Source organism: Cyanistes caeruleus, chromosome 1 (assembly GCF_971803275.1).
Source record: "Cyanistes caeruleus chromosome 1, bCyaCae1.hap1.1, whole genome shotgun sequence".
NCBI lineage: Eukaryota > Metazoa > Chordata > Aves > Passeriformes > Paridae > Cyanistes > Cyanistes caeruleus.
Window position 1 is genome coordinate 110849142 of NC_141701.1, and position 15163 is coordinate 110864304.

Here is a 15163-nt window from a genome sequence, read left to right on the forward strand (position 1 = left end):
GCTTACGCTGATGGGCAGACATAGTGGTTTGAACTTCACTGTAAAGCAAATTGCTCTTGTTCAAAGGTATGAGTTCAAATGTGAGCCAAGTTCATTGGCATATCACAATAGTATCACATGGATATTTAATCAGACCCACAGGCGAATACTTAAAACTGGGAGAGACAGAATCCAGAGATATTTTTTTTCTTTGAGAGGTTTCCAGGTAGTTGGTTTGCCATGTTTTCCTTCACTTAACCAGAACAGTCACCCAGGAGTCTCACAGTTTGGTGGGGGTTTGGTGCTTAGGTTGGAGTTCTGAATTCCATTCTTAGAGCTGAATGCCTGAAAATTTGTCACAATAACAGAAATGTCACTGTGACCACACCCTGTTCGTGGAGCTTGGTGTCTTCACTGTTAGAACTCCTTACAGTATTTTCATAGACACTGTGGAAAACATCAGTCAGACAATTCAGAATTTCTTCAATAAATATTACAACAATGATTTACAGTCTGATTTCATTCTAAAATTTGTTCCAAGGTGCCTTGAATCTTTGTTTCATCCTCCCTTGTAAATTCCCGGGGGAAAAATGTTTTTGAATTGGACCCACAGAAAAAGCACTTCTTATCAAAACAGAAAGTGAAGGCTCAAATTTGGTAGTGCTTCATGCCATGGCCCCTGTGCTGACAGCAGGGCAAGACACAGAGTTAGTCTCTTTCTTCCAAGTACTGTTATTCCAAGCCAGCTGTGTTCACTTGTATTCAAAAATTCCAAACACACAGAAAAAGAAGTCCAGCAATTGTACTCTATGTAGGGAAAATAGAGCAGAGCCAATTGCCATACTTTTCCAAAATCTTCATTGCTTTGGGAGTTAAATCACTGTTTCATAAGGGAATTATTTTCTCTTGCACTGTATTAGTTTTCTAAATCTGTTTAAAGCATGCATAAGGGTGTGTTGCAATAATCTCAAGGTTACGAAAGCTTAGATCACTGTGACAAGGTCTGCATAAATAATAGCAGGTCTTTGCCCAGGACTGGGTGGGAAGAAGTGACATCATCATAATTGCACAAATTAACAACAGTATGAAGTTCCAACCGTCTGGAAAAGGGGAAGCATAACCATGAATAGTCACACTTGGTCAGCTTGGTGTCCACGTGGAGACCGGTGATGAGTGTTGTTCCTCGTGCCTCAGTGTTGGGATCAGCTGTTGCACGTCTTTGTCAGCAGCAGACAGTGGGATCGAGTATGCCCTCAGCAAGTCTGCTGATGGCACCAAGCTGTGTGGCCAACAAGCTGTAGGGGAGGGATGCCAGCCAGAGGGACATGGACAGGCTTGAGAGGTGGGCCCATTCCAGCCTCATGAAGTTTAGCAAGGCCGTGTGCAAGGTCCTGAACCTGGGTCAAGGCAGTCCTGACCACCTCTGAACAGAGAATAGATTGAGAGCAGCCCTGAGGAGAAAGACTGGGATGTTGGTTGATGAGAAGCCCAAAATGATCCAGCAGTGCGTACTTGCAGCCCAGAAAGCCAACCACATCCTGGGCTGCATCAAAGGCAACCTGGCCAGCAGACTGAGGGAGGTGATTCTCCCCCTCTACTCTGCTCTCATAAGACCCCACATGGAATACTGCTTCCAGCTCTGGGGCCCCAGTATAAGAATGTTGGAGACATTCCCACTGGAGATAGTTGAGAGCAGGGACATGAAGATGATCAGAGGGCTGGAGCACCTGTCCTGTGAAGACAAGATGAGAGAGTTGGGATTTAGAAGAGAAGGCTTTGGGGAGACCTTGTAGGAGTCTTCCTGTACCTAAAGGTGGCCTACAAGAGAGCTGGAGAGCAACTTTTTACAATGGTCTGTAGTGATGGGACAGGGGCTAATGGCTTCAAACTCAAAAGTTTAGATCAGATATTAGGGATTGCTAATACTCTTAAACTAAGATTAGCCTTGTGGCAAGGGTCTTGTCCCAAAGATCCATCTGATCAATGTAGAAGAGGCTTCTTCCTTAAAGAAATTATTCAGAAAAGACGCTTAAGTTTAGAAAGCCTGAACTGGCCCCTGACAAGACCCACTTCTCTACTGGCTTCTTAGGAGAGCATGAGGACAATGGTTTTCAGCATTAAATCTCTTCATTTATACCAGTACTTGTGCCTTATGTTAAGATTTCTACACCTGTTTTTCATCATGGACTTCTGTTCTTTCAACCACACACTAGTTAGATGAACTAGCTTCAGAAGCAGACTGTTCTGTAAGAGAAGAAGACAGTCTTAAGCAAGAAAAACATCGCAGCTTTTTCAACAGTGCCTTCTGGTTCTGAAAGGTGTTGTGCACTTAACCTACCCAGTGCTGCCAGAGCAAGGAGAATGTATTGGTATCATGTGAGACTAAACTAGTGACAAAAAGACACCTTAGCTCTTTTGCTGGTCCTCATTGTAGGTTTCTTCTGTTGCTGTAGTGACCCTAGTCAAACATTCCCTATATGTATTCAGTGGGGAGAGCAGCATAAAATTCTTTACAGTTTATTTCTTTACGGCATATTTCATTCCTGTTAAGTGTAATTCCATTGTGTTTCCTAAGACTTGCAAGTGGTAAAACCAAATACAGGTTTAGAAGCCACAAGTTTCAAGGGGTTGTGTTCTGAGGGCTCTAATGAAAAGCATTAGGCAATCTGATAAAATAATTTATACACATTCCCCCTCTAATAGCGTTTTCTGTTTTAACAGGATTAAGCCTTGTTCAACGTTTAAGACCAGATTTCAAGCGAAAATATTCATCAATGTTTGATGATAACACTGTGGCTGAATATATCTATCATTGCAATGTACAGTCACCCAGGTGAGTTTGAATTTCCCAGTGTATGGTTTGAAGTCTCTTGTTCATTTAGTGAGTGCCTGCTACTCCCTCCAATGGCCATGGCAGCAGTGTGCATGCTATTTTTTTTTTTTTAATTGTGGCATTTATTATTTTGAAGAAACAGGTACCATTGCACTTTTTCTGACTTCCAGAATGTAAAAAGTATCCTAATTCTATATATTTATTCTCAATTTGTGTTAATTCTGTGAGAGTTTGGAAACTGCATTTAATTAAATAATTGTTGGAGAATTTTAATGTGTAAAGGATTTCTTTAAAAACTTTTAAAATAAGGCATTTCATTCTTTTAAGTGCTCCTTCTTTTAAGTGCTATTCAGTCATAGGCTCTTTCTGTTGAAAATTATATGTAAACCTTGGAAACTTATTTTCCTTAATTACAAAAATTCACAACCTCATGTACTTTATGCTAGCAAAAGGCACAGATATTCTGTTTTAAAGAAAAAGAAGATCCAATGGCAATTGAAATTGTTTTTACCCTTTTGAATGTCTTGAAGCGGTGAAACAGCTTTCAAGAACATGACAATTCCTTATGGATGGGCAAAAAGACCAATGCTGCAACGGATTTCACAAATGGATCGAGACATTCCTATCACGGTGGTGTATGGGGCACGTTCCTGTATAGATGGTAATTCTGGCAGCACTATCCAGTCTCTGAGACCAAATTCCTATGTGAAGACAATAGTAAGTGTGACTTGTAAAGCAGTTGTTTGTTTTTTGTGTGGATTTGTTTAAGTCATATCTGGGTGGCCAGATTGGATGGGGCCCTGAGCAACCTGGTCTATGGGGGAGGTGTCCCTGCCCACGGCAGGGGGGTTGGAACTAGATGAGTTTTAAGGTCCTTTCCAACCCAAACTATTCTATGACTTTATTTTTTCATACCAGCTGTGGAAACAGTGCCACTTTTGATTTAGAGCCTGGGGTACGAAGTTCTGTTTTCTGTAACAGAGAGAGAGAAAACAAATGTTACATCAGAGAAAACCTAGACAAAAGTGTTGAGTCTAAGAAGAAAACCTACTTTAGCACTAGAAGGCAAAGTAGATATGTGAGCAAGGTGATTCTTTATTTTGTTCCACAGTGTGCTAGGAGAAGTAGGTATTGTGGTCACTGTGTTTCAAACCAGACCAGTCCTACTATCTCCATATATATATATATATTATGGTGGGGAGGCTCTCAAAAACTCTCTTCATCTGTCTATATAATGCATTTGTTCCTCTAATAAGAGAGTAGTTTGTACCTGGTGCTTAGGTTCTTGTGAGCATCTTTCTTTAAGTAATTAAAAAAATATTTAGTGTTGTCTAACTACCTAAGACATTTTTGTTTAGAGGTATGATATTGTTATTTAAAATGTGTGTACTCACAACTTGATGCGAACGTGCACACTGCATTTTTTTGTTGTTGATTTCTATAAAAACAAACTAATTTAAAAGTATTCTTCACACATTTTCACATCAGTCAGCTGTGATAATTGAATATGCATACATGTTAAAATGCTGTGAGGTGATAAAATGTTTGAACACAGCAGCTGTGATGTTACTGATGTCTGGAGCTATCTGGACAGAAGTGTACAATATGTAATGTGGATAGTACACTCTAACAAGTCATCCAAATAAAATTTCATAACTTGATACAGCTGTATTTAGAGCTGGAACTCAGAGAAAAGACATTATTATCTGACTGTTATAAGTGCGTTAAGGAGCACAGTTACATTTCATAAATGTTGACATCCAGAATGAAAGTGTCACTTAACTGCTTAACCAGAGAAAGGGAGTTGTAACACAAAGTCACTGTTAAATAGAGTACAGGATACAGGATACCATAAAGCTTATACCACTCAGGGAGATTTTTTCCACTCTGGTCAGGGACTTTTAGAAGGGACTGTGGAAATTTGTATTGTATTCCAGGTTAGAATTTTTCTAAGCCAAATACAGATTCTAAAATGTAATTTGGAGTGGTAAAATTGCAGGCACATTCAAGAACCCATAGGAGGGCAAGGGGTCTGATGAGACCGAGATGTGGACTGGCAGTGCCATGCGTGGTAAAACGCACAGAGGTTCAGTGGTTTAGTGACATGCATTGATTCCTAAGTAATTTTTACTTTTGAGTTTCTGGGAGTTTTCAACACAATAACATAGCTATACTTCTAGGAGATTCAGTTAGAGACTTAAGAGAGGGGGGAGAGGACTTTAAGGAGGGGAAAATAGTTTTAAATAAAGATCAGTCTTGGACTGACTAAAATAGAAAGAAAACATGTCAAGTACCTTTGCTATACACTGTGGTGATAGTTTACTTTGAAGCATTTTTACAGAGAATAACAAATTCTAGAAGTAGGCTATTTCAGTGGAGTGAAGGGAATCAGGATGCATCAGAAATTTGATATGCAAGGCATATATGTCTACTAAATCTGTTGTGCAGTGACTTGTGCAGTCATCAGTGGTGGGTATTTTCCAACAAGGTGAGCAGTTGAATAAGCAGTAGTTTTCCTTTCTTTTCCTGTGCAAGAAAGTTTCTTTACAAGGATAAGAATATTTTGGTATTCCTTATGTTTAGATTGTTTTTTAGGTTGTATGATATCAACTCTTAGGTAATGTGTAAAGGCCAGGTTCTTCACCTGTCCCAGTATTTATTTGTTTATTACCTTTTTGTGATACTGACGTGCTTCTTCACCTTTATCCTCCAGGCTATCCTTGGTGCAGGTCATTATGTGTATGCTGATCAACCTGAAGACTTCAATGAGAAAGTGAAAGACATCTGTGACTCTGTGGACTGAATGTCCTCTGTTCTTTACAAAGTCATAGATAGCGTTTAATGGCAATACTCTCTAGGAAATCACTAAAGAATGCAGAGCTAATGGAACAGGCTCTGTTTGCACACTGTTTCTTCTAAGAAGCCATTTGCACACTTAAACCACTGAGTGCCTATTTTTGAGGGGAATGAAGAGGTTTGAAGCTAACTTTGTACAGCTTTTTTTTAATTGTCCTGTCAGATACAAAATTACGTGTAACTTTTGAAACTGGAATTTTCTTCAAAATTTAATTGAACTTTGCACATGTTGAACTCACTAAAAATGCTGAATTTTACAACATGGAGAACTGTATCAGTAGAGATACAATGTACAAAATGCAATTTGGTTTCTTTATGGATGTTCATACTTTTTAGCTGATGTTTCATAGCAAGAATATGAAACTGCATATGTATTTTTATTTTTGGAACCCAGAACTCCACACACAATATTTTAAGAAGGTTTGTTTTTTAATTGGAGTGGTAACAGTTTATGAAACTGATTTTGGGAAAGGGATGGGACCAAAATAATGAGCAGTGTCTGTCACTGAAATATGTTTGTTACTTTATAAGAAATTTGGGCTCAATATTAGGAAATCTATCTTCTGTTAGATTTTATTTCCATTTATCTCAATGTATCCTTTTCCATCTGTGCAACTTTTACGGAAGACTCAGTTTCTAAGAGTCAATGATGTCACCAGCACTCATGCTTCCATAAATATTTTGATGTGTAGATTTCTGTGATTTAAAATACAGAAGATGGCTTGTTACTCCACCTATTTTTAACACTTTACTGCAAGATTTGTTACTAGTCTAAATATAAGAATCGTGGATAAGATGGTAAGATTTTGATCAGGGCTAGGAGATATCCACCTGGATAGTGAGCAGATTTCCCATTTTTTTCAGTAGAAAGCCTAGTCCATATTTTAGTGAATTCAAGCTGAAGGAGAGGCAGAGGCAGAATATTGATGTTCTCTAATAGGGAACTACAACAGCTTAATGTATTTTATTTAACATTCAGCCTTCTTATAGGAAGGATTACTATTGGAATGAACAATACCACTGTAATGAATTACAATTACATGTTTTTGGAGATTTTTTTAATATATTTTAATTGAGTATTTTAATATCAGAGATAGTCCAGTCTCTGCTACTTTTTGAATTATAGTTTGATGTTAGTACTTCACATGCCTAGTAAATGATATTAAGAAAAATACTTTGTCACTTTAAAGCCAAATAATGGGGTGGTTTGTTTTTTAGCAAGTTTACATAAAACTATTGATCTGGTTTTGAATATTCAATTGACTACTGAAGAGTTCTTGATACTTTTATAAAAAAAGAATTTGAATTAATGACTACACCGTCTTAAAGCTTGAATTACGTGCATTTTTTTCTCAAATTAAGGAATCATTGAACATGTTTATTTTGTGGAAGGCAAAGATACCTAAAATATTCAGGAGATAATGTGATTATGTTCCCCAGCAGAACATAATCTCCCTTACTGAAGGAGATATTTATCTATATGGTGCTATGTAAACATCAGACAGTTTTTGTGACTGCCTTGACGGGTAGCACTTCATATCTAGCAAGATAAATATTTTAATTAAAAATAAGTATTGAATTAAATTACTTTTTCAATTAGCAGATCCCAGAACTGTAAAACTAAATTTTGGGTTATTTGCTAAAATTGTAAGTTGAAAATGAAAAATCAGAATTATCAATTCCATGTTTTAATATAAGCTATAAATTATAAGTCATGCCACCATTTAGGTGGATGCCTTCAGCATGTTAGTTATTTTTCACCCTTTTCAGTGTCTTATTTTGTATTTATCAACTTAAACAGCTATTTTAGTTGTGCATAAAAACTTCATGCAAAATAACTTTTGAGGCTCCTCCAAATAATAAAAGGTGAAACAAACTGTTGGTACTTTCTGATAGCACTTACTGATGGGAATTGTAGATTCCGCATCAAAAGTTGGAAATAGGAATAAAAATTGCACGCTGGATGTGAATATTGTTTTAAATATCCCTTGCTTTTTCTGCTTATTGTACTAATAAGACTTATTGCTTATGTTTTGCACAATAAAAAGAAATTAAAATGTTATATTTGATTAATATTAAGACATTATATTGCTTTTTTTAAAAATTATGTTCAATTAAGCCCTGGAAATCAAGAGTTATTAGTAAGATGAGCTAAACAATCCAAAATACATGAAAAATGCAGTAATGTTTATTTTCAAATGTTTCGGTGTTCTTAGGTTTCCTTGTATTTAACTGAAACTGGTGAGTGTTTGTCAACAAGTAGCTGCAAGCTAAGAATGTTGATTGTATGTACAAGGGGAAGGGGTTTTGTATTATCTTCCAGGCAGTATTAGGTGCTGCTGTGAAGGTCAAGATGGAATTCTGAATGTCCTACTGTGTGCAACATAAGCTGATCAAATTACTTTAATAAATGTCATAGGAGGTGATGAACAGAAAAGGAATGGCTGAAAATACTTGGGAGCTAGACCTTTTGTGAGCAATTACTGCCTGGAAATAATCTCAATTTCTCCAGAAGTTCTATTTCAGTGCAATGACCAGTTGCTTAAATGTACTGTGGTGAGCACTGAATGCTGATGATGCTATTTTTATTACAGCACTATAAAATAAGACAAGAATCACAGGCATAAAGGCACACAAAGATCTATCCCAGTCTAACATAAAAATGAAGACAGCTGTGTACCAGAGTCCAAAGTATAACAAAAAGAATCCAAAATATTAATAAAAATCCAAGATAAACTGCCTAAAACTCCAGGACACACTCTTCCTGAGGTTGTTGTGATAAAATTTATTTAAAGTAACTTAGTAATATTTTGTTTGCCATGGCCGAGTTCATCTTGTTACTTACTGAACCCTGCCAGATTAGATTTTAGTTCTGAAAAACTGATTTTCAGAGAATTTGTTGATAAGACTCTATAATAAAATATTTGCAACCATCACAAGGAAGTCCCTGATTGTATCTGATTGTGAAATGGAAATGGAAAATGTGAATTCATATGTGTTGATCTTGGAAAAATGGGTCCAAACAAGAGAAATGTCATCATCTGGTTTCACTTGGATTAAACTAATGCTGGCCTTTCTTTCTAAAAGTTACCTTTTTAAGGTCGCTGCAACTGTTTGTGCTGAACTGATGTGCCAGTCTGTCTGAAATGCTTCCTGTGGTCACTGTGGTTCCTCAAATTCCCAGCCCTCCCAGCAGCTTTTTCAGTGGGATGAAAACAAGTTTAAATGCAATAAAAACGTCTGGAATTAATGTATGGGCAGAGATTTTCAGGAACACCTGTTTTGTTAGCATCCATTAAAACTTGAGCCTGCAGCATCCTAAGGCTCAGGGTCAGCTGCTTTTCAATGGGTAATTTCTTGGGTCTCCTTGGCATATCTGTCATTTTGTTGGGTTCTTTTGGCCAGTTGGCCATCAACCCATTCTGCAATCTTTGAGCATGGCAGCACAGCCCTGTTGCCTTGAAGCCTTCATTGAGGGATTTATGTTTTGTGGGAAACACAAATTAAACTTGTGAAAGGATGAGGTGCTACGGGAGCTGAAGAGACACACATTTAGTGGGACTGGTAAGACCAGAACAGGACACAGATGTGTGCAGCAACTGCCTTCTGGTGTTAGTGGCAGCAGATGGAAATGGATGGAGCCTTCAGGTTTCCAGGGAGATGATGGGCAGACCAGTGTGGAGAGCAAGGGCACATGGCTGGAATGACAGCCTACAGCACAAGGAACAGTAAGAGCTAGAAAAGAATGATACAGCTAGAAACAGCAAAATTCAGCTGAAGAGCTTTGGGGTGGGAAAATTCAAGAGCCGGTCAGCTCTAGAGGAAAAGGGAAATGGTGAGAGAAAGGTTTGGAATGTCTAGTGTGCAAGTAACACAGCTTACCAAGGTAAGGAGAACTGCAGAACCAGCTGGAGGGAAGTCTGGTTGGAAAGCTTGGATCTACACAATATGGGGCACTTCAAAGTTTTGGTATCCCTCCTTTGACTAAAGCTTGTCCTTGAAATGCAAGTACTTTTTTTCCAAGCTGGACACCATTCCCTCAGATTAGTACTTGGACAGGAACCTTAAAGAATTATCTCTCATGCAGCACTCAAGAAATCAAGAGAAATTATTTCACAAATCAGAAGTGAGCTGATGGCAAAGCATGTGATAGGGGGTTGCTGGCCTGAAGTAAGATGAAAAATCAAGATGTACAACAAGACTTGTCACTGAAGATCATAAATTCATCTTTTACAAGAGGAGTGGCTCTGCTCCAGTTTGCCTCATTGCCTTTGATCACAGGGATATCCTATCTTAAAGTTTGGATGTGGGTAGTGGAATGTAGAAGTATAAATATGGAAATATTTGCCACATATACTTTAAAAATAAGAAACACAAGTAGCAGGAATGTACTGAAGACATTTTTAGATATGTACATAATTTGCATTAGTAATTAGCTGCAAGATGAAAGTGGTGACAACATTACAAGTTAGGTGTTTACTTGCATTTTATGCTTCACTTGCCAAGGAAAGCTAGCAAACTGAAACTGTTAGTTTTGGGAAGTGAGGCAGGGCTGTAAAATGGAGTGTGACCCCCAAATGCATGATAAGGAGTTTATGTGCTTTGAAAATGAACTACTGCAAAAGCAGGATCTCCATATATTTACAGGTCTATTTCTGCTCTCTCGAATTCACCTACTTGATGTGTAAATGACTGGAGCTGTGAATGGAGCAAGGTGTGGCTATCACTTCCTTTGTAGCGTTGTGATATTTAAATGCTTGCCTGATATCCACCTGCCTTTCTGCTTTGACTTTATTTAAGGATTCTCACAGTCACTTGGAGCTCAAGCCTAAAATGGAGGCTAAACAGCTCAGTCCATGCAAATCCCCCAGCTCGAGACCCCCCCTGGAAAGGAGATCATTACTTATGTCTACCCAAGGTTTGGTTCTTGGTACCTGCCCAGGAGTGAGATTGCTTGTCCTGCTGGACACTAAGCCCCTGTGTTCAATCATGTGCCATGGCCACTTCTGCCTCATGAGTACCTCCAGCAGAAGCTTTGATAAGTACAGAGGTAAGGAAAATAACCTGCAAACACAGTGGCAGGAAGACTCTGGTAGTGAGGTCATGCATGGGGGAAGGACCACCACATGATGATTCCTGAGAGTGGTGGGATGGTGAGCCCCATCCAGCACTTGACCCTGGTTTGTTTCCTGGCTTGCAGGGCCTGAGCACCATGCTGCTGTCAGATTTATTTGCTACACACCCCCAGCTCACAATTTCCCTGTGTCCAGCTCCCTGAGCTGCAGGATGAAGCCTCTGAGCCTCTTGGCCACCTTAAACACCTCTGTCCAAGCGTTCCACCAGCAGTGAGCCTGCTCACAGCTGAAACCACTATGGCTGTTTCCACAAAGGAACTTGGCAGAGAAATACTGGGTGCAGGTAAGGCACAGGGAAGAGTGAGAAGCCATCTGGATCATCCCCTGGCACTGACTCCTTCCTAGCTGTCAGCCCTTGCCTTTGCTCAGCAAGGGGGCTGGCCATGCAGGAGGTTCCCCAGTCGGGAAAGTGTCTTCCTGGCCAAAAATTGTAGAATCACAGAGCGGGTTTGGTCATAATAAACTTCTAAGATTATTTAATTCCAACCCTGAAAGCTGCATCCAACCTGAATTACCTTCATGGAGGGCTCCAGTGTCCTGGCCCCCATGCCAATGGGCAACTTCTGCACAGGCAGGATCAGGCTGTGCTGGGACTTTGTGCACCACCCCAAAGCAGCTTCTAGGCTGTGTGACACCTGCCATAGTTCCTGACAAGTCTAGCCTAGTACATCAGTCTAGCAAAGTCTGCCTAAGTTCATTAGTTGGGGTCATGCTTTGTTCACAGAAAACAAGAATTCAGGTCTGTCACCAAAATGATGCATGAACTGTTTTGGATGCTTTTTGAATACAGGCAGATTTCAGCATCAGTCTGGGGGACAGCAGCTGCTAAGCACACAGTAGTGTTTGCCTGTTGTAGAACAGCTATAGATTTATTTTATGAGAGTTCTAAAAATAGTTTTTGCTAAAATGCTGGAGGGTTAGCGAGAAAAATGAATGCATTTATTTTTATCCCAACAATATCTGGAAACAGATGAAAATCCAGCCAGGTGAATGAATCTAACCTCTCATCAAGTCACATATTTAATTAATAGGCAAATTATTACGACAGTATTTCCCCCGGCTGCTTCAGTGCAAGCCAGCTCCCAGCTGGGGCTGCACATCCCTGCCACCCCACATATCTATGCCTGCACTGTTGGCCTCGTGGAGCAGGGATGGCAGGAGCAGGGAGGAAGGGGGAGACTGTCCCCTCTTTTCTCCCATCGGCTGAGAAGCTGAGGCTCTCTTCTCCTTTGCTCCATCAATTCTCCACAGACCCCACTAGAGGGGACACGGCGCTCCCAAACCGCCCCAGCACATCCTCCGGGCTCCTGCTTTTGCACGGCGTTGCTATTAAAGAAAGAGCTGCTCTGCAATTTCTTCTTCTACACTTGACAGCTTGATACCCAAAGGCATGGGGCAGGGCTGAAATAGGGATTCCAGCCGTTTGATTCACCCCTGTCACACAGGAAAGGGCAGGTTGTGAAAGGGGTGAGTGCGATGCCATCCCATTAACGTAGATCCCTGTAGTACTGCATCTTCGTTTTATTTATCCTAATGCCTTTTCACAAGGCAGAAATGAAATCCACACAGAAAGACTAGACATTGGAAAGAGGAGGGGGAGCACAAATGAACCTCCTCTATTATTACAGATCAGCCCCAGAATGAGAATAAATGGTGATAAGAGGAAAAAATAACTGCGACAGAATTATTAAATAAGGGGCAACTTTTAAAGTGGCTCCAGTCTGGCTTCTAATTTTGTTCCTGTAATTTGATTGTGGGTTTAAATGGGACTGCTTAGACATGAGCTTCTTGATCTGCCAGCAGCCTCAGGTAAGCAGTGCAGAAGCATGTGCCAGGGCGGGTGGGTGCTGCGCCCTGCCCGCCTGCGGACAGGGACTGAGGGCGGGGGAGAAGCTCCCTTCCTGCCAGGAATTCCATCACAGGCGGGTGCTGAGATCCCCAGAAATGGGCTGGGTGGGACACGGGGCATGTACCCCACAGGAATCCCCCCTCCCCGTGTGTGCCAGCCTCGCCTCTCGCTCCGGGAGATGCAGCAGCACCTGGCTGGCCGTGCCCCAGGAAAAGCGGTGGCAGGGTCGGTCAGCCAGCTCTCCACAGACAGGGCTGTGGTGGGTCCGTGTGTGCGCTCACAGCCGCGGCAGAACGGAGCTAGGGGGAGAGCATGCGGTGGGAAAGAAGGGCAGAATTCACCAGCAAGATAAAGCACTGACCCTTTAGTAAATAACAATAAAGGTACGGCTAGAGAAGCCTGTTAGGGGCTGTAGCACAAGGGTACCTCCAGCCTCCATTGCAGCCTGCCGCCACTGCATGTCACTGTTAGGACAGAGCGACCCAAACCGAGCTCTGTGCAGCTCCGGTGGGGACAGACTCCTCTGTCCCCCGGGGTGGCACCACCCTGTGGAGATGGGCTGTGGGAATCCAGCACCCAGGGCCTGTTGCCCCGTGGTGAAAGCAGTCAAAAAGCTTAGTGTGCCCTGCAAAAACAGGTTGTCGCCCAAGAGACAGGAATGAGGAGTCAGAATTAAATGTTTTATTCAAAGAGTGGGGCTTTTTCTGAGACAGGCACCAGCGCAGAACCTGGTGTGGATAACTGGGGACAGGGGAGTAGGAAGTGCCCTTCCTGCTGCTCGCTCCCAGTCAGCCCAGTTCCTCACCGGGGCAACTGAGGCTGCACCAGCTCCTGCTGAGGGGAAGGGATGGTTCACCAGACCTTGATGGTAGGGTTGGTGACTGTGGGAGCTGGGGCAAGGCGAGATTCCCTCCATCAGCTCCCCCACTCAGAATGGTGATCAGCCCATAGCAGGGAGCAGGATTTGGCCCTACTACAACCAGACCATGGGGCTGGCTGGGATGCCGAGGGGTGCTGGGGAAAACCTGTGAGGCTGAAAGTTCACCCCACGGTTTAGAGCATTTATGGCAAAGCCCATATGGGCATTGTGTTACTGGGCACCTGCCTTCCCAGTATGGGTGCTGATGGTGCAAGAAGAGGTGACACCTTAGCCCATGCCATCCCCCTTGTCTGCATTCCTATTTCCAGCTGGAGGTAGGATTAAGGTGACAGACTTCGTGAGGGATGATCATGTGTCTGCCTCAAAAGCACCTCCTACAGAAACAGGGCATGATTCACAGTTCAAGGGGGAAACTGTGCCAGGCATCAGTCATCAGGGGACACGGCTGTAAGTAAAGCAGAGGCTCTTGTTCCTCGTGGGCCTCAGCCCCATGTGCTTCTGGACATCTAAAAACATCCTCTGGAAGAAGGGCTATGTGCTGAGAAGGGAAAGAAAAATACCTGCAGCAATGTCACCTCTTTGACTGGTGGGAGATACAGGAGGAGAGGTGACATTGCTGCAGCCAGGAGTGTACTTATGACACAGGCTCATGGTGACCAGCAGTGTCACCATACATGAAGCCATGTTTGATCTACCCCATGCCTACATTCATCACCAAGTGTGCCATGTGAGACAAAAGTGTTAGAGTGCCCCAGTGGCATTCGAGGAGATCACATGGGAGATGTTCATGGCACCCTATGACTCCTTGGACCAACCATTTCAGCACTTGTCATATCATCTCCCTGTCCTGATGCAATCAGCTCTCCATGGTCGGTTACCACTGAACCCAAGTGCCTGACCCAGACCCCGTGGCTATGTCACATCTCTTGGTTGCTCCTGAGGGACTCAGTGTTGGGACAGGAACAATTTAGTGGCCCAGCACCTCCTGCAATGCTGAATTTCTGAGAGTACCTTTCAGACTGAAATCCTCTAAAACGCTCAGCTGCTTGGCAGATCCCCCCACCACACTTGCACAGGCTGTTTGTCTCAACAGGATATTAAAAAGAAGAGGTTATAAAAGCAAGGCGTGATATGAGGCAAGGCTTAGCTCGCAGCACCAACATTTATATCCTCTCTGCAGCTCACATTCAGCAAGCAGGAAACATCTGCAGCCCTCACTGCCCCCTCCTCATGCCCTCCTGGCCTGCCACACTCCCCCTGGGGGCTCTGGTGCTGTGATGGCAGTCGAGTACACTGGTCCCACTGGGCTGCTTTCTCACGGGGGACCAGGAAGTCTGTTCCAGCTCTGGCTGGGGCAGCCAGCCCTGCCTGCATTATGTTGCCTGCCTCTGGTCCTTCCTGCAGCATGGACTGTAGTCCTGTGCTGTGGGTGGCTTCTCCTCAGCACAGACACCTTTGCTCAAACATTTCTGCTGATCTTCAACCTCATCTGCTTTTGCTCTTGGCTGGATTTCCTGGTGGCACCCTGGACCTGGCTCACCATGCCAGGGCTGTCAGTGATCTCCAGGTCTGACCCTGCTACGGCAAATCCCCATCACTGGCCAAGCTGTGTTTAGGCAGTTTCCCAAAAC

At 42.4% G+C, this 15163-nt stretch overlaps 2 protein-coding genes across 5 annotated transcripts in view; one reads left to right on the forward strand and one right to left on the reverse strand.

Moving 5' to 3' along the window:
* ABHD5 (abhydrolase domain containing 5, lysophosphatidic acid acyltransferase) overlaps nt 1–8604 on the forward strand; it is a 28563-nt gene extending 19959 nt beyond the window's left edge. For both annotated transcript variants that reach the window (XM_086850272.1, XM_086850275.1), the window contains exons 5-7: nt 2701–2812; nt 3343–3529; nt 5526–8604. In XM_086850272.1, coding sequence (XP_086706398.1) covers nt 2701–2812; nt 3343–3529; nt 5526–5615 — 389 coding nt within the window. In that variant the 3' untranslated portion in view covers nt 5616–8604. The remainder of the gene's footprint in view (nt 1–2700; nt 2813–3342; nt 3530–5525) is intronic.
* The window catches only part of ANO10 (anoctamin 10), a 243284-nt gene that overhangs the window by 161477 nt on the left and 66644 nt on the right, over nt 1–15163 (reverse strand). The window lies entirely within an intron of this gene.